The 24,442-nt window shown below is 43.8% G+C and overlaps 1 protein-coding gene across 4 annotated transcripts in view; it reads left to right on the top strand.

Annotated features, from left to right (window-relative positions):
* Positions 1-24,442, top strand: part of PDZD2 (PDZ domain containing 2) — a 203,143-nt gene that overhangs the window by 104,324 nt on the left and 74,377 nt on the right. The window contains exon 1 of one of the 4 annotated variants that reach the window (XM_064405470.1): positions 15,658-15,724. The exons of the other annotated variants lie outside the window; for them this stretch is intronic. Within the exon in view, the coding sequence (XP_064261540.1) occupies positions 15,702-15,724 (23 nt within the window). The 5' untranslated portion in view covers positions 15,658-15,701. Of the gene's footprint in view, positions 1-15,657; positions 15,725-24,442 lie in introns of those variants that run through there. 4 annotated transcript variants of the gene reach the window in all.

Raw genomic sequence — 24,442 nt, 5'->3', positions numbered from 1 at the left:
CCCAGGGAAGTGGTGGAGTCAACCATCCTGGAGGTGTTTGAAAGAAATGCAGATGTGGCACTCAGGGCTATGATTGAGTGGTGGGCTTGGCAGTCCTAGGTTAATGGTTGGACTCAGAGGGCTTTTTCAACCTAATTAATTCCATGATTCTTTATTGGCCCTGTGAGAGGAGCCTTATTCATGTAGCATTTATTTGGTTCCTGGCCTATAGCAAAATTTGTTAAAATTAAAGCATTAGTGATCATAAGTACTACATTATTTTCCTGGATCTTTTTCTCATCCATGCAAAAAAATGAAATACTGCATTATTCATTTTTTCCCTGAATTACATGGTTGTCTAGTATCTCCTGATCTTTTGAAGTCCTGCACTCTGAAGACCTCACAGCTGAAGTGCTAACTTGGCCTTAATCCAGAATTTTGAATCAAAGTCCCATTACGTTGCTTCTTTGTTCAAAGAGTTGAAACCTGTGTTTCTGTGGGACCTGGGCTGGGCACACAGTGTGGATGCTGCTGCCAGCGAAAGCAGGATGGAGGGGTCCCCTTCTCCCCCAGCTGCCAGCTGCTTGGCAGAAGAAGCAGAAGTCAAGGAGTAAGCTAAAGTGGAGCCTGAAATGTCCTCAAAGCGCTGGAGAGGACTTTTGGCCTGGTTATGGCTTTTTAGCTAAAGGGAGAGTGTCTTTTTTTGGCAAGGCAAAAGTCTCATGAAACAGGTCAGATCAATCCATCTGCTTTTTTGCTAGAAAAGCAAAATTCAAATGAGACTCGTTATCTGCACAGTTTATATATTTAGGAGTTGCGTTAATTATCCTCATTAGCTTAGTTTCTTGAGAGAAATGCTCTTGATCTTACCCCTTGTGCCAGAAATACAATCTGGAACGAGTCTGTGAAAATAAATAACACATTGATATGGTTCATGCAATGACTTCTGAGTACCCTGCTTGGGCAGCATCTGTCATTGTGATCATTCCTGTCTCGCCTTGTTGGGACCCTTCAGATTATCTTTCCTGGACTTCAGCTGGTAGAAGCTGCCATTTAGCAAATCAGTCCACATGGTTGAGAGGTACTGCTCTCTGATAATACTCCGTGCAGCTTACACTTGTCAGACACTGGAATCTATTTACTGAATTCTTTTCAGACAAGTCGTTTTTGGCACTTTGCAAAGTTTCTTTCCATGTGTCCTCACTGGCTGAATGCTAATTTATTCAGAAAGGCTCAGCTCCAAATGCACGAGACAGTATTTTCAGTGTTTCCTACTGTCTGGACAGCACTACATTTGGAGAATTCATGCCTCCTCTCTCCTTTGTGTCCTTAATTTCTTTTGCTAAATGTGTGATGATGTGACACAGACACTTCATACACTTACATTAAATGGCATTGTATTGTGATGGGAAAATCAATCTCCACTCATAGCCTCTCCATTGGGAAACACCCGATAAGCTCATTGTATCTATACAATAAATTGACTTGAAGTGCCTTTGACAAATGACATCTCTGAATTTTCTAGTCTTTAGTGATTCCTCTAGCCTAGAGGATACAATGAATTAGCTGATCTAAGCTGAATTGTCCTAAATATCCTGATTATTTCTACTGTCTGAACCAATAGTGGAAACAGAGGAAAATTGTAAGGAGAAAGGGATAGAAATTATAGGGTATGCAGAAAGAGAGATTGTCAGGTCTGAAGGGCAGTTGTTTCCATTTAGTCTGACCTTGTGTATAAAAAGTAGCTGTAGACCTTCTTGAGTGACGTTTGAAACATATAATCACTTAGTCCAAGCTTTGGGATGGGATTTTGCTCTCAGTTCCGATTCCATAAGCAGCTCAGATATCCATCTGCATGGCTCTCAACATCGCAGCACCCGATTATTCACGGTGGATTAATGAGATGCAGAAATTAAACCAAGGAAGTGCTTTTGATCTCATTTACAATCTGGGAAATAAGGCACAGTGTCCCCTACTCCCCTTCTCCTGGAAACTGCTTGGTTTGAGTGAGAGTCACATTAAAATGTAAGCACCAAGAAGGGTTGATGTGCTCTGCCAGCACAGAGCCCTGTCCTGCCCTGGTACCGGGCGTGCTCCACAGTGATTTACCCACATGGCCTGGATTCTGGCTGTGTTTTCCAGGGTGTCTTTGCAGCAGCACGTGCTCCATGCCACTGCCCTCGTGGCTGGGTCAGGAAGCTCAGTGCTGATCCTCATGCCTGGACATGCTGCAGTGACTTGTGAACTGCATGTTCTTAGACCTAATTCCCTGCAGGTCTGATCAGTGAGGTGATCTCTGGGTGTGCCAGCCAGTCATGTGCATATGCACAACAGGCACAGTGTGCAGATGAGCTCTTGTGGCTGCTCTTTAATTATAAAAAAATAGTTTAAAAGTGGTTAGAAGAGGCCACGCCTGGCTTTGTTGGGGTTGGGTCCCTGGGACTGGGGCGTTTGCTCATGGGCAATTGCATGGAAAGACCTTGTTAAAGCCTTAATCCAAATGTTTTCTGTTTTATGGTGTAGATTTTGCTTTTTTGTTGGATTTTTTTTTTTTAATGAGAGGAAAGCTAGATGCATCCTATTAATTAGCTGTGGATGTTTCATTGCATCTGATCTGACTCATGCTTCCTCAACCCAAATTTCAGACCTTTGGTAAAAAGAAGATCTTATTTCTTGGGAATCGGGTCATTGGAATGTGTTAGGAAAGGAAGCAAAACAAGACTTCTGAATTTAAGGAACTCCTCCAGTGGTGCCTTGTTCTTAACTGGGCAGTGTTTTAGCAAGGCAGGTTACTAAATCTGTCTCTTGAGTTTGGAAATCTTTGTGAGATGCTTCTAGTCATCCAGGTTTGAGTTTGAAGAAAAACACGCAATTAAGTGGGGAGGCATCAGTTTCCCCTGCCTACCACAAAGAGCCGGCTGATGTCCCGGTAAATTACAGCTGTCGGGAGGTGGTGATTCATCTCTGCAAGCAGCACAACAAGTGGGAGAGCAGTTGTTTGGTGAAAGCAATGTTCAGGCCTCTTAGCACATTACTATTTTCCTGTAGAAACTTGGGGATGGATTAGCACATGGTGTTCTTCCTGGAGCCTCCTGAGAACTCTTTCAGAGGGAAACAGGAATATCGTGTTTTTCCACCCTTTCCCTTGATCATGGCCATGCTTTCTCACCCTGCCCTTGTGCTGATGCCACTCTTGGCATGGGTGGATGGTCAAACAGGTCAAGGGACTAGTGCTGTTGAAAACAAACTCTTTGTGCTACACTCCTGGGTTGGTTTTTCATACATCAGCCCAGTCTGGAAGTGAACTTGAAACATCATATGGTCAAACGTTTCATGGGAACAGGAGACTGCATGAGCTTTTCTATCTAGCACCCTGCATGCTCATATTCTGGAAACCTCCAGCAATATGGCCTCTCCTGCATTCCTGGGAGGCTGCTTTTTTAAACTACATCATATCCCTGGTTTGCTGATGGAGCAGCTGCATGGCCTGGGCACATGGATGGGAGTGCAAAAGCATACAGGCGCAGCCCCATGGTGGCACTGATTCTGCTTGTCCTAATCTTGCTCCTGCTTTCAGCTCTGCTGTGGGTTTGCTGAGTGGCCTCAGGCAGTCACCATAATCCATCACAGGTTTCTTCACAACAAGGCTAATGCTAGTGACCTGTGTGGAGCAGAGGGATGCATCCAGCTTCAGGTAATCTAGTTTAGCATGTGGACTAATAAGGGCTGAGAGCTGAGTCCGGTTTCTTGGTGAAATACTTGTTTGTTTCTTATCTCCTCATGGCTCTGGGGCCGTGGGCGAGCCTGCATCTGTGTGGGACATATATTCACATTACATCCCAGTGCAGGAACTGATGAAAGCTGAAACAGCTTGGTCTGTCGGTTGTGTCCCTATAGGGGACCCAGGGCATGGAATTGTTTGAATGGTGTGCAGTGATGAGAAGGACATCATGGAAACCCTACCTGAATGTGAAAGTAAGTGTGGCTGCTGTGAAAATAGACACAACAAATTGGATTACACTTGAGAGGAAAGTGCTCTTATTTGCTGCTGAGTGATGAGCAAAGTGAATTTTGGACTGTGAATATCATGATGTGATTTATTAGTAATCACTTCCATAGTGGTTTTCATCTATAGATCTAAAGTGGCAATTAGTATGAAGGCACAAAAATATTGTTCTTTCTTTATTAAGGCACAAAACCCTCAAACGACCTGCTGTAGGGCATTTAATGAGTCAGGGGGGTTGGACATGATGTCTGCTTTGAGGAGGATAGTTTTTGCTATGATTGGTTTGTGTCTGCCGATGTGATTTGATTAATAATTGTGAATGTGACTTGAAATTTTATGGAGTTGTTTGCTGATGGTGGGTCGGAGTGTTGCCAGGACTTGCTGACAGTAGAAGCTAATTCATGCTAATCTGTAGTCTTGGTATGGTTTAATCCAATTCACCTCGAGTAACATGTTTCCCCTTTTAAATCCTAGTGCTCCCTTCTATTGCTTTAGTTAACAAATAGATACCTGCATGTTTTAATGGGAAATACAAAAAGCCCTTCAAGCCTTGAGAGCTCTGTAGGTGTCCTAGCTGCTCTTAGTTTGCTGCTTTCTTAAAGTTGGAGCTGGTTTTCTTCCTTCATCAATTAAGTCAGATAATTAAATCTCCCTTTTTTAGTCATAGCCAGCATTTTTAATCCTGTAGCTCAGCCTGCCAGAGTAAGTCCTCTACATTTCTCAATGCAGCAGATCCCTAGTAAACATGGCATTAAATCCAATCCCATGCTGCTTCTCTCTGTTCGTCTGTCTTTTCTTGACCTGGTGCTTTTATGCTCTGTGTTTCCTGCGCTAATGGTTATTTTATTTAAATGCCAGATGTACTGTGATTATACTTTTAGCTCAAAGTATAGGGAGGGTTTTTTAAGTGTTAGATTTAGTTACATGTACTTGATATTTAGAGTACGAGCACAAAGATGTTTTGACTAAAGCTGCCTAGACCCCATTTGACAATCAAATAAAAAGCTGGAAGTTTCAACATGTCTTCAGTAATACTAATTGCTTCCCCACTTCTGTATTCATTGCATGTCCTTTGTTTGATGGTGAAAGCTTTTAAATCAGCCATTGCATCTTACCTGAAGGGTGCTTTGCAGTTTCTAAGTGTAGGTGTAGGGGATGATGATGTGACAAGGAGCTGAACTGAAGAACTTGAAGTCTTGTGGGGCTTTGTACATGATGCTTGATGACTTCGATGTACCAAACAAAATTTGAAAGCACTACAAATAATGCTTCACTTAATGGATAAAGAAATACAGACATCTCTTCCCACTTGGATGCTGTTCTTGTTCAGGATTTCTGAACTGTTTCCTTTTTCCACTTTTTCTTCTCATGGAAACTGCTTTTGGAACTAGATTCTAATAGTTGTTTGCTAGTTTAATTTTCAATTAAATTTGAATTTGCTGTGTGACAGACATGAAGATGTATGCAAGAGACTACTTAAATGGAGATGTGCAAGAAAACCCAGTGCAATATTTGGATTGCTTTATGACACATGAAAATGAAGACTTGGGCTCTGTAGCTGCAGTAACTTGGCCCTTTGCATAGAGTGGTTGGAACAATTTTATGCTTATTTTATAGGACTCAGGACTAGATTTACATTCTTGCTAAGCTGTGGCCTGAGGCAGCAGAATAAGTGGTGCTGTGGGCAGGTCCATACGCTTGTGGTTGGAGTGTACAAAGCCAGCTTGGACACTTCAGCCTGCACACAAGTGCGTCCAGGATGTCTGTATCATGATGTTCCCAGCTCCTCTTTGTGTCATCAGGGCGCCTTTTTGACAAAAGGCTGTGATGTACAGGGTTTGTGTGTGTTTATTACATCTCATTGATTACTGTCTGTTCTGAAGACACATTAATAATTAGCAAAACAAATTGCTGGGGAGGGGGTGTGTTTGGGGAGTGGTGCTGGTGCTGTCTGTTGTGATGTCTGGAAGAGATCCAACAAGGCATGCAGCTGTCTGCCATATAGTTAGAATGAGGTCAGGTCAGTGGTGCAGAGTGAGACAGCCTTCTTGTCTAGGAAAGGAAAAAAATAAGAGTTTAGAACAAGGAGAGAAGTAAAAATAAGAAAAGAAAAGAATTCCCCATTTTTTTGAGGCGTTGTTCCAAATGGGCAGTACTGTGAAAGTAAGAGTTGGCTTCTGTGTTATGTGTATTGGGAGAGAGCTTTCAAACAACTGCCTTGGTATGTCATGCTCTTCCTTTCCAGAATTTTACTTTTTTTTCAAAGGAATGTTTTCTTTTCCCTCTTTGCTTAATTACTGTTTTCTGTGAGGAAAAACCTCAGTGTGAATAAGTAGCTTAATTAAAAAAAAATCATTGAAAAACTGTAATTTTAAAGGTTTGGATGGTGGGGATTAACTTTTGCTTCCCACCTAATGTGATTTCAGTGCTTTTGCAGGCTGGGTGTACAGCCTGGGGCTACCGTGGACCTCCAGTGATGGTAAGCCCTGATGCCTGGTTACTTACTCAAGGATGCAGGGAAGAACACACCTGGGGGAGCCTTGCCTGTGTACGTGCCGCTGCAGTTGTGCAGCACAACTGTGCCAGGTGCTTCTAGAAATGACACTGCACTGATGGGGGATTATTTGTGCTATAGAAGTGAAAATTTCTGGGCCTGGAATGTACCGTGAAGGAGGGAGTAGACAGGGAACTCCACAGGGGCTTTCTTCTGCCCTGTATTTTCTACAAGAGAAAAGCAGACCTGAAGCGTAGCTGCGACTAATGGGATCCTGAGCTGAACTTTGCAGCTTTCCCCTGTGATCGCGGCAGACTGACCGAAGCTCTGCTCTCGGAACTGGCTGATTTCAGGGTGTGTCATTGATTTGTTCTGGATGGTGGCAATTCCTCTGACTTCACTGCAGTTTTTAAAAAAGGAGGGGTTTGTGTTTTTCATCCAAAACAAAGCAAATCCACAGCAAAATAGTGTTGACTGCATTGTCCCTGAAATACAAATAATAAATGTCCCTGATTTTTGTTGAGAAGAAAACCAATTTAGTTCGGGCGCTGCTAACTTGCTTTTGTATTCCCCACAAAAAATTATTTGGTTTCGATTTCACAGAATTGGAGGCAAAATTTACTTCTAAGTTTAGAGCTAAAATTCTACCATTTTAGTTATACAGGCACTGTTCATATCATGCTGCAAAGAAAATGTAAGAACTTGAGTGTGCCTCTGTAGTTATTAAACGTTTGCCATTGGGGGATAAAATTGGAAGGAGGAGGAAAAGCCAGGCTGAGCCAGAGGGTGATCAAAAGTCCAAAAGGTCTCAGAAGCCCAGTGTGCCTGGGAGAGTTTAAAAACGGGACATTGATGTCAAAGCCGTTTTGGTGCTTTAAGATGTACCATCCTTGGAGTTCAAGGACCCTGGAGCCAAAATGAATGGCGTGGGTTGGGAGCAGTTTATAACTTCAAATTGTCACTTAATTTTCTTGTTGTTATTGTCATGCAATTAATGTCATGGCCATTGAGCTAAAAGATGAGGGGTTTTGATTGGATTTTTGGGTCTGTAATCGCTGCTGTGATGTGGCTGCCTGGAGGCAAGGACTTGAAAACTGATCTTTCCAATAGGAGGATTATAGCTGAGGAGGGAGTGCTGGGTTTAAAGAAAGAAAAGTTTAAAGCTGTCATATAGTGGTTTCCACTCAGATGAAAAAGAAGAGGATTATAAAGCTTTTGTAAAAAAATAAAAAAAGTTAAAAAATACCATTGTTAAAGAACTCACAATGGAAAAATCACTCTTAGGGGAAAATAAACCTCTTGGGACTTGCATTTTGAAAGCTTTATTCCTCAGAAATAGAGGGTGAAGTGAGCTCCCAAAAGGCATGACAGGCAGCTCTCAGGGCTGTGCATCTCCAAAATTCTGCTCCTGAGAGAATTTTTCTCATCCAAACTGGTGGCTGAGTTGCTATTTTACAGGGCTACTCTCAGCAATGTAGCTGCTCTAATCTGAGTCTGTGACTGATGACTTCAAATATTTTGCTAGTTATCTTTCTTGTCACTGCATTTTGGACCCACACATTTTGTGTAAAAAAGATCTCTCCTTCTATCCTTGTTGAGACTTGAAGGTATTTTTTGCAGATAGAGGAGAGGTCAGGCTGCCTCTGGGAGGTTGCTGGGTACGGGGAGCTCATGCATGGGGTGGAGAAGGGAGAAAATGAGATGGAGAATATGGAGATGGAATATGGAATATGGAGAGTATGGTAACCCAGAGAGATTTGACAAACGAGAGGAAATAGCTTCGTTCTTTCCATATTCCCCTGGTGCTGCCTTAAGGCCTTGGGTGAGGAAAGGATTCAAATGTTCATTTCAGACCCTTAATGTGCTGTCAAGTTAGCTCCAGTAGACAGGCCACTCAGGTACCTGAGATGTGTAAACTCAGATTTGTTTCCTTGCTCTTTTTGTGTGATTTACTCAGGATTATTTGTATTATTTACCCAACTTTCTAAAGATCAGTGGTATTGCAGCATCTGAAGATTTTTCACTGTTGTGCTCTATTGGGTCTCTGAGTAGCCTGTATTTGACTTGGATCAAAACATGAAGCAGTGTCACAGGCTTCAACACTCCTTGGTAGGGGCCAATGTATTTAGTCATGGCAAGTGTCAAACATCTCCATTTTGTGATTAAATTTCTTTTCTGTTCATGGTAGTATTTTAAAATACCACCTTCATGATAACAACTTCTTTCTGGAGCATGTGTGCATCAACTGGAAGGGTAATGGGTATAATATTAATTGTTATAGAAATAATTTTTTTTTCACTTATTAGCAGAAATGAGTTAAATGAGGTAAAGCTGAGTCACACTACTGCACAGCATGTGCAAGGCCGTGCTGTAACCCTTGGCTAAAACACACATATCCACATTTGGTTTTAGGATGCAAAACTAGAAGTTGAATGCCTTTCTAATTGCCAATGCTAATTGAATTACTGGGGCATTGTGAAAACCTGTGGAAAGACTACTTGGAAAGAAAGCAGCTTGGCTCGAGGACCTAAGCTGACTGGCATTGCTGAGGGTTGATGTTTTTGGAGGGGCTGAAGTTGCCAAAACTTTGCAGACACTGTGCTAAACATGGCCAAGGGACCAGGTTAGAATGGGAGTCCTGCCTGGCTGACAGCCGCAGGGATGTGCACGATGCTTCTTGAGCTAATGTGGGCCTCATGCTAAAATCCATGAGGCAACAGGAATGGTCAGGTCCATCTCTGCTTCCTAATGATGGTGAGGAAGCAGAAACATTGACCCAAGCAAACTGAACCCTCAGTTTGCTTCACACCAGGGATCACTGCTGTACAGCTGGCTGTGGTTCTCCCTCTTTGTATTTGGCTTTTAAAATTCAAATGCTTTGGCCAGAAACATTATAGCACAAGGCTGTGTCTCAGAGGACATTAGTCTGTAGAGACACTTGGCAGGACCACAAAATATCTGGATGGGGAGTAACTTGCTTTTTCATTTTGTAAACCCTTATGTAAACACATTGTTTGGATCACTGGGAGTTGATTGTTTAACTTTTCTCTCTACAGTTTTAAAAGTAACAACAACAAAAAAAAGCCCAAAAGGAAAAAGAAACAAAACACTACTTATTTTCCTGGTGTGCCCATGTAACACTTTCCAAATGTAAAAGCCTCTTAGGATATGGAAAAGCAGCAACACTATTTATACTGCCTTTATGAAAAGACTGATCAAAGGAGCACAACTGTGCTTGGCTTTATTTAGCGTTGATGACTGCATTAAGGTCAGGGTGCTTATTATTTTATTGAATTCAAAAGTTGTGGGCTCTGCAAAGCATAAAGCCGGCTGAGGATCTGGTGTGTGCTCGATTTATATCGTATTATGTGCTGCGCTGTCACAGCATGTTTTGTGCTCTGATGGCTGCATTTCTTTGCCAGTCGTTTGGAGAGTGTACCTTGTGTTTGGGGCTTGTCTGTCTCATTCTCTCTCTCTTTTTAAAATTTTTTTTTTCTCTTAAACCTTGCTGAAGGGTGTTGAGAATTAGGAAGGTTTGACCTTGCTGGGAGCACGTGAGTTTTCTTCCATGGAAGAGAACTAATCCCAGCTCTGTTCAGCTGAGCAGCCAATACTGTCAGTGCACAGGTGCAGAGGGGTTAAAAGACATTCATGTGCCCTGACTCATCCTGCCCAGCTGCTGTGGTCAAGCAGCTTTCTTGGCTGCTAGCAAGGCTCTGAAGAGATCTGTGGAGTAAAAATAGGCATACAGAAAAGCCTGAAGACATGAGATGAGGGCAATTTCTGCTGATTTTCCATACAGAATGTCTTCATGTGTTGTACAGATACGGGACAGAGTGTGGGGTTAGTGCCCTTCTTCCTGGGGTTAGGGAAAAGTGCTCAGATAGATAATTAAAAGAGTTAATATTAAAATGGTGGTGTGCCAACTGACAGCACAGCTGATTAAAGCTTTAAGAGATGGATCAAATTAGATCCCAGACCAGAAATATCACTAAAAAGCTTTGCATAGCTTTTTATGGGAGCTATTGTCTCTTCTTCTGCATACAGGGTAGTGACACAGCTTTTGTTCTGTCCTGCGGACAGTGGCTGTGAGCGGGTAACATGGTCTAGCTCTGAATATTGCTGGCGTGGGACAGCGGCCTTTTGACATGGCATAGTTCAGCACTTATTGTTGAGATTTCTCCTTTTGTAACTGCTGGTCACATTGGTGGTGAAAGCAGTGCAGCATTTAATGCAGACAAAAGCAATTGTTATGTACTAGGCAAGTTTGAAATAGTGAAGTTTTCCCACGTTCTCTGGACTTCAGAGGCTGGCTGTGATTACTGGTCCCCCATTCCTCCTCCAGTAGCCCCATTTTTCTCTTTATGTATCAGTTACTGTTTTCATTACCTTCATTTAGTTACTAGAGAGGGTCTGTATCCATTTTTTGCTTTCCTTTAATTGCCTTTTCCCTAGATGTAGTTTGACCTTACCACCTGCTTGGCAGTAAAGATGATGTGTGACCCTGAAAATGGAAGGTGAATCATTCTTTCCTAGTCTGCTCCTGTACCACAGCCACGTTTAGGCAGCAGTGGCCATGGTGGGTCTCATGCCTGCAGTCCTTGTTGGCTGCCTGGCAGAGCTCTCCTGCTGTTGGATTTGGTGAAGGCAGAGCCCAGCTGACCCAAAGCCTACATTATCCCTGGTCAGATGAGCTGGAGGTGCTTAAGAGCTTCTCATTTTCCAAACACTGAAGACTGATCTGACTAAAACTGGCAGCTACTCCAGTAACAACAACACTTCACACAGCATGAGGGATCTGGGAGTTTTCCCCTTGATCCCCATTTTCCCCTTGGAAGGAGGGCTTGTAGTCAGGACTCTGGCAGAGCTGCAGATATCCCTATGTTTTTTCTGTCACATCTGTGCATCTCTGCACATGTTTGAGACCAGAGCTGTTCATAGGGCTGTGCTCACACCTTGCCTGCCCTCCTGTGAGAAGATTAAAGGTCAGCCCTGGGTGCTAGGAGCTGCAGGTCTGCTACTGGTGCTCCTCTCAAGGACGGAAGATGGAGCTGAATTTCAGGGATGCAGGTTGTGTGTGGTCCTGGCTGCTGCAGGGTGGAACACATCCAAAAGACGGGCTTGCCCTCAGTGTCTGTAGTGGGGGATTCACAGCGAGTGCCTGTAGAGCTCTGGTCTTGCAGCTGTATGCTTGCACAGCTTTGGTGTTAGAGATTAATGCACTCTCGATGCTGTGAGGTCGTGATTTGATTTAATTTATTTCACATTGAACTCATTAACTGCTCTCTGTCATGCATATTTTTGACCAGCAGTGAGCAAACTGTGATGTGGGTGCCAAGGATGTGTTAGCAGACGTTGAATAGTGTGTAAAAGGATACGATGGGATGGGTGGGGAGACACTTGCCAGCTCCTGACTTCCACTCAGTTTCCACTGCAGGCTTCACTGCTCATCTGGGGATGAAATGCAGGATCTGGCACTTGAGTCTGCAGGGGTGCTTGACCCATCTTGGAGGTGTCATAATATAAAGCAATTGTTCAGCTGCAGTCATCATTTCCTTAGGTTAAGAAGCTCCATTTTGAATTCTTTGTGACAGTATCTGTAAAGGTATAAAAGAAATTAATAAACTGAGTAAATCAATAGGTCAGTAAATTTAATAGGGATTTAAGGTCTGCCCTCCCTTCATTGAATTTGAGTAATGATGATTATATATGAGTTTAAACTGCCAAGTTTGGATGTGAATCCAGACTGCTACTACAAGCTTTATGTCCTGGCTTTTAGCTTCTGGTCCAGATCCAATACATTAGGATTAATATATGTATATTGGCAAGTGTAAATAGACCTTAAAATATGGTAGATATTGGTGTGCTCTGTTCACAGTTCTGTTTCATATATATGCATCAAGATCTTGATTTTCAGATAAAACTGAATAAACTGGAGGAAGTGACAGGCTTTTATGTGCAGCAAATGGCTTTTGTGACCCATTTTGGAGAGAGCTGGAAGTTTCACCCTGGTGGCTGCTGGGCAGCACTGGCCTCTTATCCAAATCACTGACTTAGGAAGGTACAGAAGGAAGATAAGTGGAATGTATTAAGTAAGTTGAAAAATGAAAGTGAAATGACACAAAATATATTAGTGAGTTTGGTGTGATAGCTCTTTTCTTTGTAGGAGTTCAGCCATTAAGTAGGTCAGATGGCTGTTGCTTTGCTGAAGGCAAGTCTCTCTAGGTGGTAAATTGTCCTCAGTCCCTCCAAGGTTTAGATCCTTTTTTATGAAATCGATCCCTCTTGCAAACTGAATTTTGCCTGTGGCAACTCCTCTAAGGCATCAACTTCAAGCCTGGTCCAAAGCTAATTAAATCAAAGAGTATTGATCAAATAGTTGGCCTCATGCTTTGGCTTTGTGTTCTCCTTGCTTGAGCAAGGAGCTGCATTGAAACCCTGACATCCACTGATGTATTTAGAGTTAGGGAGGGATAGAAGAACTTGTGCCTCTCTTCCCTTGCAGAAAAAAGTGCAAATGCTGTGGGGGATTGAGGAGAAAAACATTGGAGAGTAGGGCTCTCTAAACTGGGAGGTAAGCTGGGATTTCCAGGGGCATGTGGGGAGCTGACAACATCTTCTTCTGCTGTTAGCCAGCATATTTCCATAGAGTCCTTGCCAAAACCTTGCCCAAAGTGAGGGACTTTAGTCATAGCCACTACAAGAAGGGCTTTGTGAGTACAGTACTGCCCCTTGTCCCCTCTTGCTTTCTGTGTCACAGCAGCTTAGGCCTGCTCTGGTTTTGGGAACATGTAGTGTCTTACATGAAAAATGCAGTAACAGCTGTAGCAGGGCAATTCTGCTTGGTCAAATTAGCAGGAGTTTGCAAACAGCATGACGAGAAGACAGGGCTAGTACTGGCTCTGTGCTTTTAAGGTAGTCAAGAGCTTTCTATTTACCTGCATGGAATATGTATGGTTCATATATGTACAAGAAAAGTGAAAAATCCAGTAGAATACATCAGATTTAATCAAACTTTTGGAGTTTGATAATACTTTTGATAACTGTAATGGTTAGGATAACCATTTTGTTCTATTTTTAAATATCCTGCAACTTTTATTAATATCTATATAATTGTCCTGCATTTAATGCCAAGCTTTATGTCCTGTAGTATTTTAGTTTTAACATGTATTGTGTTAGTCATCCAGATCCCAGACATTGAGCTGGCACCTGACCTGCTGGTAACCAAACTAATTGCCTCGCACACTGCAGAATTTTTGTGTGGGTTTGTATTTCTGTATGTGATCAGTGTGAGAGCACATATCCCAGACAAAGAAAAATTGTTCATGGGAGAGCAACTGCCACAATATTTCAGAGTAAAGGCTGAAGCAGCCTAATTTTAAGATTTTGCATATAACAGATGAAGCTGTTAATAGCATCTTGGCATCAAGATAGCACCAAAGAAAAAGGAGATAATCAACAGGTGCCCATCCTTTGGTTTCGGTATTTTCCTGGTTTTGGTTTTAATACCTCATTCCTTATGCATAATGGGGGTGGTGCCATCATTGTCATGGAAACGGGGCACAATGGCGAATAAAATGGATGTGGGTCTTTTGTTTCTGGGACCATGTGGTTCATGTGGTTGCTGAAGTGTTTCTTCTTGTGCTCAGTGGCAATTTGCTGAGATTATCTGATGTGTGTGACTTCCAGGAGCACAGCCAATGGAGATCATGCGTTGCTTCTCACCTGAGTAAACACCAACAAACGGGACCCACAAATCGCCTTTGTCATTGAACACGAGGGCCTTGGGGAAGTGGTGTTAGGTATTTCTGTCTTCAAAGAAGCTGGTATTACACTGAATTGCTTCAATTTGGCTGGTAGAGAGGGGGTGGACCCCAAACCTCCTGCAGAAGGGTGGTATAAGTTAGAAGAACATGGAAGCTGGAAGTCCCTGGGACAGTTGCTGTGCTGGCTGTCAGGGCTAAGGGCTCCTGTCCTGGCTGGCAGGAAGGAGAGTCTTGTGCTTCCCAATGAACAGGGATGTGTCTCTAAAACAAGACAGTGTGCTCTTCTTGGCAAAGCTTTTCAAAAGGCTATGAAGGAGCAGTCATGGCTCTGAGCCATTACTGTGCTCCCAGAAGGAAATCCTGGTTGTGCAGGGCAGGTGGCAAAATGCCAGCTGACTTTTGGGGAGGATGAGGGTTTGTCAGGGTTTTACTGCTAGATGTGGGAGGGGATGAGGACAGAGGGTGGCCTTAGGGCTGCTGTAGGGTTGCAGTGGCCGAGGAGGATTGAAAATACCACTGTATTGAAGTGCCTGTGGCAGAGTTACTTGGCATAGACATGTACAGTTTCTGCTTTGCATGTGGGCTGTCTTAATGCCCTTCTGTGTTGCTAAAGGAGCAGAAATGTTCTGCTACAAGGATGTGATCCAGCCCCCTGCTTGTCCAACAAAGAAATTCTTGTTGCTAAACAAAAGGCTTTCTTAAGAAATATATAGATGCCCAGAGTTTGAATTTATGCTTTTCTCTGTGGGATGAGTCATTGCACTGGTTTTTAATAGAGCCCCTCTGGATTTATGTGGCTGCTGCTCAGATTAAACTCTGATCTGGTGTGTGAAATAAGATTCAGTAGTTGTGCTCTGCTGCTGTCCTGACACTTGCAGAGAATTGCTGGTTAAAGTCTGCTTCTGTTTTTTTCTGTGCAGATAGCAGTTACTAAATACATTATGGAGCATCCTCCTTTCAGGTGACACTGGCTGTCTGCACGTGTTGCTACTTGATGTTTTTTTTTTAAGCAAACATCCAATACCTGCTGGCTTGTTCGTTGTATTTCATTTAGTTGAATTCAGTCTTATGTGAGAACATGCTGACAAGTCCAATCAATACAGTCAGTGAAAGTGTAAGAAGAGGAGGGGAAGGAAATCAGCTATATGACATGTTACAAACTAATAACGAAGTTGTTGTGATGATTTGTAATGGTAATTTTTAGTTCCCCTTCTGCCTGTCAGAACTTGCTTTTTTTTCCCCTCCCCATAGTTGCTGCCAAGTTCTGTCCTGAAATTCAGAATTATGATTTGTCACACCTTTGGAGCAAGCAGTGTCGATTCCCTTGGGGAGGGGAAGTGAGCTGGAAGAGCTGGTGGAAGAGCTGGGTGCTTTGGGTGGGGCAGTGAGTGGAGGAGGAGCAGGAGAGGAAAGGGGGTTGAGGTTGTAGGGAGTGCCTGTGGTGCTGAGCTCTTGGATGCATCCCTGCTGGTCTCTGCTGTAAGTAAACCTGCATGTAAAGCAGACAAAGAGAAGTCAGGAAAAAGGGAAATTTCTTTTCCTATGATGCTGTTGCCTTTGACCTTGTTCACTTTTTTTTTTTTTTTTTTTTTTTTTTTTTTTTTTTTTAAAGAAGCAAAGGCTTATCTGCCAAGTAAACCCGCTCTTTAAGAAGTAGGGATGGGCAGGAACTCTTGGAATTAAAATCTGTGAGTCTTGCAGTCTGCTTCTCTGCCCTTTGCATATCTTGTGGGGGTTTGTAAACTTTGTTTTGCTTGACAGCCTATCTGCATCTATGAGGGAGGGTTTGCCTCTGGCTAGTGTGCCCTTTGCATTAAATTAAGCAATCCCCACTTCTCTGTCCTGTGAAAGTTGAACTGGACCAGCTGTACAGCTCATCTGTAGTACAGCAACTATTATTTTTTACCCTCCCTCTTTACTTTTTTTACTGCAGCTTTTGTTTTCTGTGTCTTCTTTTGTGTGTCTGTCTTCCATCCCCTCGTGCTGTCACTGTTGAATATTCAAACTCTTGATCTGCACATGGGCTAAAAATCATTATTGCTTTGAACTTACAAATAAATTAAGTGAATTCCCACATCCACCGCAGGAAAGGAAAATATTCAGTTTGAAATATAATTTGGAGCCTATAGGAAAATGCATCTGATGAAGTTTGTGCTAATTCTATAGCTTCAGTACCAAAGCACCAGCTCTGTTATCATCAAGAGTATTGAGTGCAAGCTCTGTATTTTCATAGTAACTCAGTATGGCTAATTAGTTTGAAGGCTCTTTGAAGAAGCCGATGTATTGACTAAATAAGCTCTTATTTTTCAAAGCAACTAAAGGCATTCTTAATTTACAGAGCAGATAGTTGTAAAACTGCCTTCAGTTTGTATACCAGGAGCCAGTTGAAGCTGAGTGTGCTTACTCCTGCGCCGTCTGCCAGGGTTGGTGTCACTGTGCTCGAGGGAGGTTTCTGGGTCTTTGGCACAGTAGCACAGTGTGCCACTGGGCTGGATCTGCCCAGGAGGGGGATGTCATTTAATGACAGCCTCTGCATCATTGAAATCAGGGGCAGTATTACCAGTCTGTTCCCTGTTTGCAGGCAGGTTGGATCCAATAATGAAGAGCAGCTTTGAGTTTCTAACCAGATGACATGGCTAATCCTAAGGCATGTATAAAGCGGCCGTAGTTATTAGGAGATTTGTGGCTTTGAAAGTTCGGATTCCCTTAGTGCAGTTTGTTAATGGCAAGGATTTGCAGTAAGTGAATAATAGATGAAAGTCATGAAAAGGCTTACAGGGGATTTCTTATGACGTGGTGCTGGTCTGTCTCATGCCAGAGCTGCAGATTTCTGGGTGGATCGTAAAATCTAAAAAAAAAAGAAAAAAAGAAAAAGAAAGAAAGGGAAAAAAAAAAGAGGGCAGTCATTCCTGTTTGTGTCACTTTGGATAATCAAGTTGATGGCGTGATGCATTGGGAAGTACAGCCACAGTGCAGAGTGCTGTATGCTTAATTCCCATGACTCTGGCTTTTCCATGGGCCAGCAATGCCCCAACAGCAAAACAGACCCTTCATAGCCCCAGGGTCTGGCAGCTGGAGGGGAAGGGATGCCCCTGGCCATCTTCCTTCTGCATTTTGCAAGGTGAGCAAGGCTGCTGCTGCACCTCCTCACCATCTGGCACAGCTCTTCACTGGGCTCCCAGGAGTATTTCTGCTTGTAATGCCTCTGGTACCATGCCACCAAGCATTTCCTACAAGCCGGGAGCTGCTGACCCCAGTGGGGTCTGCAGTTCTGGGTGAGGCCTCTCCTATGGGGCTGTCCCCCCCGCTTAGGCAGGAGAGTGTCCCAGTGCTTGTGCCAGGCACTTGGCTCAGCTGGGGTGGTGCACAGCAATGCCTGCCCTTACCTGCTTCTGTGGTCATAGGTTTTGTCCTTAGTCACTGGGCTGGTGCACCTGCAGACACCTTTTGGATCAGCCCCTGCTCAGAGCCCAGGTCAGGGCTGCAGGCAGCTCCTCCTGAGTCCATGAGGAGCACAAATCAATGAACAACTCTCTCTGTTGTCATGGTTTGATAGAGGTGTGAAGCAGAAAAAAAGTTGGGCAGAAAAGCTGTGGGGTGGTATCCTGACATGGGATGAAGTGTGAGAGCTTGCTATCTCCATATGTTTTAATTTTAAAAAAAATGCATTTAACTCTGCTGTTGTGTTCCAAGTTTAATTGCACCTGTGTTATATTTGGCAGCATCTAATGAAGCTACAACTTGGGGCAAATCCTGATGAGTTTTGGCAGCAGAAGCAGCTGGGGAAAATTGATTTGATGCTGGGAAAAGCCAGTTATGTGAATAGCTGCAGAAAGCAGAGTCCTGTCCGCCCTCCTGACTGTCAAAATAATCTTCACTTCCAGGGGTGTTGGTGAGGAGTGTCTCAAGGCAATTTCTTTGATTTTAGTCTGCATCATGGCCTGCCAGAGGGATGCTTGTGTGTTTTGTAGCTGGAAGTGTGGTTACAACAGCCTGCAAAATCTGTATTAAATCCAGAAACTCCACTGTGTGCAAAGCATTTGTTGAGAAGTTGAAGTCATCTGAAAGCTCTAATCCATGGGCCCTCCGAGGAGGGCATGTCTGTCTTGTTCATGTTGCAAAACCAAGTGAAAGTTGGGAAATGTTTATGGCTACTGCCATGTGTGTTCCTTAATTCTTCTCCTTTTGGCTTCGTTCGAACTCACTGTGGTAAAAACAGAAAGTGAGGATGTAATTAGAAGCCCGTTTATGTGAGGATCCATGGAAAGAGGCAAACTCCCTACAGGCAGATAGGCACATGTGTATCTGGCATAGTTCCGTTCCTGCCTTGCAGACTGTTTTGTTGCAGAGACCTGCTGTAGTTCCCAAAATTTACTTGAGCATCTGATTTTGGGGATGTGCAGTGTCAGTGGAGGTTTCATTCTGGAGGCAGTTGTCATCTGAGCAGGTGTAACACCTGGGTCAGTGACAGCCTCAGCAGCTTGGTAGATGCTGCTCTTTTGTTGGTGGTCTGCTTCCGGCTGGGAATCCTGAGCATCCGTCGGTGAAGTGCCTGAATGCAAAGCAATGCACTTGCCTGGGCATAAGCAACCTCAGCCCCATCATTGGGCAGCTCACTGGGAAATATTTGTTCTCACGGGGAGTTGTAAAACTGAATGAGTGTCAGCACAGTTTGCTTGCTTTAGAGAGGGCGAGTCCTTTATTCTGGCCAAACAGCAGGAATATCAAAGATGTGTTTAGGCAGTGGGAGAGAGAAAGGGTTTGGTGTGACTGACGGAAACTGTTGAGCAAGAGATGGTGCTTTGTGCAGGGTTATTATGGTTGGAAACCTGTCCCAGCACGCAGGGGAAGCACGGTTCAGCAAGCCCATAGTCAGAGCCGAAAGCAGTTCATCCCCAGGATTTACTGTGTGTGCAGCCAGTCCCCACCACAGAGAGCAAAACAGTGAAGTTAAATAGCTAAATAAACCTCCTGTCCCTGCAGGCAATGGCCCTCAAAAGGCAAAATTATTGTTTGCAAGAGTGGGTGCAAGTGAAAGGAGATGCTGACAGGCTGGTAGGGAGGGCTGACTCTGGGCAGTCTGTAAGCATTGTGGTCGGGTGACGGAATCACCGGGCATGTTGAGAGTCTCTCCACTTGTGGAAAATTCACTCCTTTTCTTCCTTGGGCCTAGGTGTCCTGAAGTCACAAAGAGTAATGTATGTACGGGTGCATTTGTATGAGTTCAGGCTCTTTCCCACCTGTTAAGGTTTCTTGCAGTATTGTCAGATCCTACTTTCCAACTTTCCCCCTGCTCTGATGGAGTGTTCGGTTTTCCATTTTGCTGTTAGTGAAGAGCTGTATTTCTCATCTCAAATGAGAGATGGCTTTGTTTCTGGCTTTGTGGTCAAATTGCTAGATCTGGGGATGCTGAATAACAGGAAAGAGGAAACAGTTGATTTAAGCAGCTACCATTTTCAGTATTAGGAAGAATCCTGGAAAATGCTCAAAGCCAAGCAGTCTTCTGAAGGCAAGTAGCCCTTGCTGCTACAATTGGCCCCCTCAAATAAATCTGAGAGCTGTGAATTTGTTCCTTCCCTATCTGCCCCCCAGCAGTTGCAGGGTTATTTGAAGCCTGGCTTCTCTCTGTTAATAGGGCTCCTCTCAGGAGCTCAAGTGAGCCTGCAATAGCATTGGAAATAAGTCTCTTCTAACCCAGCATACTGCTTCCTGCTGTAAAATAGACTTGATTAAATTTTCTGGCTCTCATTTTCATTGCTTGCAGACATCCAAACCTTCACTTCTCAGTGGAAAGAGGCACATTGGGAATTACAACTAATGTTAAAACCTAAATAATGTGATTTGCCAAAACAATGTTGCGGAGATTATTATTTTGTTTTGTTTTATGTTTTTTTTTATTTCTCCCCCCATTTGAGATACCATTGTAAAACTTTGCTGGTGGAATAAAAGGCATTTCAGTGAGATGTATTTGTTCTCTTACATTTTGGGCATTTGTGATAATTTCTGCAGGGGGGAAAATAGGCAGTTTTATTCCAAAGGGGTGATCTCACCTCCCAGAAACAGCCTGTACCTGCCCCTAGCACTTCCCTGCGCTGCTGTAGCAGAGCTGGCTGGGGGCAGATTCAGATCCCATGGTCTTGCAGCCCTCCCACCAGCAAGCGTGGCATCAGGGAGTTGTCAAAATCACACATGGAAATTTTTGTGGCATCCTCCCTGGCAGCTCTGTCTGTGCAAAATTTCTGGATTATGGTAAAGAATATTGTCTGTGCTGAACTTCTCATTCACTTTTGAGTACAAACCATTTATCTCCGGTTAAATCTATTCCTGGCTGTCACTGCTTCCTGGTGTGATTTGAAACTGGGGGCAGAATTAGATAAAAGATTTGCAGGGAGGAAGAGAGAAGGATGTGAGTTGGATGCTTAGAAAGCAGTTGTTCTAGAGGGATGATCCTAAAATAGAATGGAGGAAAGGCAGGAAGCCCTGGAAATAGGGTGGAAAGGTGTAAACACAGTGACAAGATTTGAGAATTCAGGGTGAAGTGGCAGCAGCATCACACACTGGAGGTACTTTGTACATGGGTCACATGTGGATGGCTTTTGACCCTCTTCTTTTTCCTTCATGTGAGGCATTTATGCTTTCCAGCTGGGTTGTTTATTTTGGACACTACTCTCAGGCACATGATGTGATTCTTGGGATTGTGTCCTATGCAGGACCAGGAATTGTGCTCGAGGATCCATGTTGGATCCTTTCCAACTCAAAAAGTTGGAAACTTCCAGCTCAGAGTGTTCTATGATTCTGCTCCATGTTTTGCAAATGGGCTTGTTTGGGCTTTCCAGTATGGAGTGAGTCTTACACCTTGGTAGGAACAATATGTCATGCAGGAAAGAGCAGATCCACCTCTGGGCTTCCAGAGAAAGGGAATTTGGTACCTTCTTTGATAAAAGCATAGAAGAGGTGTAAAACTTAGCCTGCTTCTTAAGTGCTCAGTGAAACATCAGTTGTACAGTGGGCCATTGGAAACTGGAAGGAGTTGCCCTGGACAACATTTGGAGCTCGCAGGACATTGTATTCTAAAGGAAGTCATCATGGTGGGAGAAACTGTATCTGATCAGCAGTAACTCAGCACAGGTCACTCAGTAACACAGGTGATAATGCCCCTATGAAACTTGGTATCATTTTGGCCTGATACAAGCCACTGCTTTTTTAATTTTTAAATTGATAATGAGCCACTTTACATTGTTTAGTATATTGTAATTGGAGGTTATATTTGTGAATGTGGCTGTGTATCCAGCTGAATGTCTGTTTGCAGCAGAGCTATGAGCTAACAAATTTGAGCCAGGATGGTTTTTGGAGTAGCCCACTTCTGTTTGTACACTCTACCACTAACAGAGGAACAAAGAGAATTTGGTGCCTTAACACCCGTTAGTCTGTCTCTAGGACCCAAACCCAAAAAGCACCATGTTTCTGTCTACTGTGACTTGTAAATGCAGATGTGGAAGTTTTATGTTCACTAAGATCAGGATCACTGTAAAGCTTGAGTTCAAAATCTCTGCAGTTGGAATGCAGCATCACTGCTCTGCCCTGCTAGCACTGCCATACATTAGCAAATCCCAAAGGATTTTATGATGCCTGCAGCTGCAAAATCTGCTAGGTTTAGGATCTCCAACAGAGTTTTGGGGGAACCTCAGGTGTGGAAAATTTATAAAGCTTCTCAAGTCATCCTATTCAGCTTTTGTTTTGGGAGGGGAGAGGGGTCAGTGTGGCCATTCACATCCTTTTTCCATGTGCAGTGTAATTTGGGGGTCCCTGCTCTGCTTGTTGCTCTCCCAAAGCCCAGCATATGCTTTTGAAGCATCTCAACAATATGCAGGGCAGAAGTATGTGAGTTTTGTGCTGTGCCACCATAATTGAAATAATCCAGCCTGTTTTCTCCACATCTATGGTGGGAATGCAATTCAGCTGGGCTTCCTTGTGTGCAGGGAGTGTGGCCATCCTTTGGGTTTTAGAAATGGGAGGTGTGAATGCCATGCAGCCAAAGCCAGACACTGCTCCTGTCTGCAGGGTGTGTGCACACATCTCTCAGCCCTGTGTAGGCTGTTGGTGGGAGTGGAAGTGTGGTCCCCTGCCACTGCCATTCTTCTCCTGTCCCTGCCTCTGTGCTGCTGGGACCAGATGAGGGTGTGTGATCAGATGAGGGTGTCATCTGTGTTTAAAATCCTCATCTTGAGGATTGAGTTCTTAAAAGTTTGCTGTGGCTGGGTTATTTTCAAGCTGGATCATTTCCCTCCTTGAGTTCATTTGTACTGTTGCCCATATGACCCTGCCAGCAGCTGAGCAGGCAGGATATGGGGTGGGAGGAAAACTGTTTGGTGTAGGCTGATCCCAGATATAAGTTGATTGTGAAACTGCAATATTTAAATCCAGTGGATTCACCACCTCAGACCTTACAGAAACTCTGTGGAATGCCATGTTGTTGGCCCTATCTCTCCATGGAGAGACTTGCCTGGGGTGCTGTCAGGGATGTAGAGTACAGGAAGAGGAAAGGAATTCAGTCTTCCCAAATTCCAAGCCACATCATTGCGTTGATACCAGGTGCAGTGAGGTGTCTCACCAGCCTTTATCTTGGTCCTATGTCACAATTCCATCTTCCAGAAAAAGCTGTAGGCAGGCACGGAGTCCATGAAAGCAGAAACCCTCCCTCCACTCCCTTTCCACCACTCCTGAGAGTTCAGGATTTTACAGTGTGCAGGGAGGTCTTGCCCAAGGCCTCCTGCCAGCTTTTCTAAATATCTCTTTAAGTATAACTTCCAAATTTTTTTTTCTTCAAAATTGTGCTAAATCTAGTTGCATTCTGTGCTGTAATTTTAATTGTGAAAAATGTGCCATAGACAAAAACACTGGATTTTCAAAGTTTTGTTTTTCAGAAAGCTGCCAATTAGGCTATCCTGAGAAAAACTCAGTGTACCGTGGAGAGCCATGGCCGCTGTGAGCCTTAGGGCTGTTGCTGCTTGACCTTGTCCACAAGCTGAGGGCTGCTCATCCTGAAAAGGGAGATAGATGGGAGCACCTTCTACGTTCCCTATGCCGTTTGAATGCTCTCCCTGGGTGTGATCAGTAGCTGAGCTCTATGACTGACTTCTCCTTTGCCCTTTCTGCCTTTCCTCAAGTTTATTAAGGGAGGCAGGGAACATTGTGTCCCTTGTGTGTGCCATTGCCTGCAGAGCCTGGGGCAGGAAAGGGCTTGTTGGTGATGAGATATTGGATCAAGCTCATTCCTGGTGTGCTTCAGTTGTGTGCCCAAGACTATGTTGAAGCAACAGCCGGGTTTGCCAACACCATTGCTTTCTGCTATGATAAATTATGTCTGGAGAGCTTAATCCTCCAAGGAGGTGGATGAGGGGGCCGGTCATCAGGTGTCCTTGCATCTCTCAGGAGGCGGAGCTTCTTGCAAGCTTGGATGCAGAAGGTTTGCCCTGATCTTTGTAGGCTAGTGTTTCCTTTTGCCTGCAGACATTAAGGCAGGCTTGACTCCTGGCTGAAGACGTGGCAATCAGTGGAAAATTCCCATTGGTGCTTGCCAAAATCAGTCCTTAGTGGGACGGATGTTCTTGCACAGTGACGGCAGTGAGGTGAGGGTTTCATCAGAAACATCACTCACTATCTGTTAGTCATTAATTTGCCTTACCTGAAAAGCAAGTTCACTCCTTTGCAGACGTCATGGAGAAATGTTAAGTTTAGTTTTAAAATCCCCCCTTGGATCTGGAGGTTTCAATTCTGCGAGGATTTGCACTGCCCTTCATCTTTCCAGCCTGAAGAAGATTGAGTTTCAAGACATTTTACCATGCCAAAGTCCTTTAGAGGAGAACATAAAAATGGTCTGTCTGTCCTGCAAAGGACATTATAGGTCCCGGGAGGGCTAGGCAGGGGCTCTGAAAGTGGTCGTCTCGACTGAGGTTTCTGCTCATTTTCTGCCTCAGTTTCTGTCTTGGTGAGCTGCATGATGTGTTGGCTGGCGAGATGTCAGTGATACTCTGTGTGTATCATTTCCAAAGCACTTTTTGATCTGTCAGGATGAAGGTTTCTGGAGAAATGCTAAATAGTATTATTAGTGTAAAATAAACATACTTCAATATTTCTGACCCTAAAGTGGATCCAGATGCTTTCTTACAGCTGATGGATCTGCTTTGATTTTTCCAT

This window comes from Passer domesticus, chromosome Z (assembly GCF_036417665.1).
Source record: "Passer domesticus isolate bPasDom1 chromosome Z, bPasDom1.hap1, whole genome shotgun sequence".
In the NCBI taxonomy this organism is placed as follows: domain Eukaryota; kingdom Metazoa; phylum Chordata; class Aves; order Passeriformes; family Passeridae; genus Passer; species Passer domesticus.
Note: the sequence above shows the minus strand (reverse complement) of the source record. Positions and strands in the feature narration are given on the sequence as shown.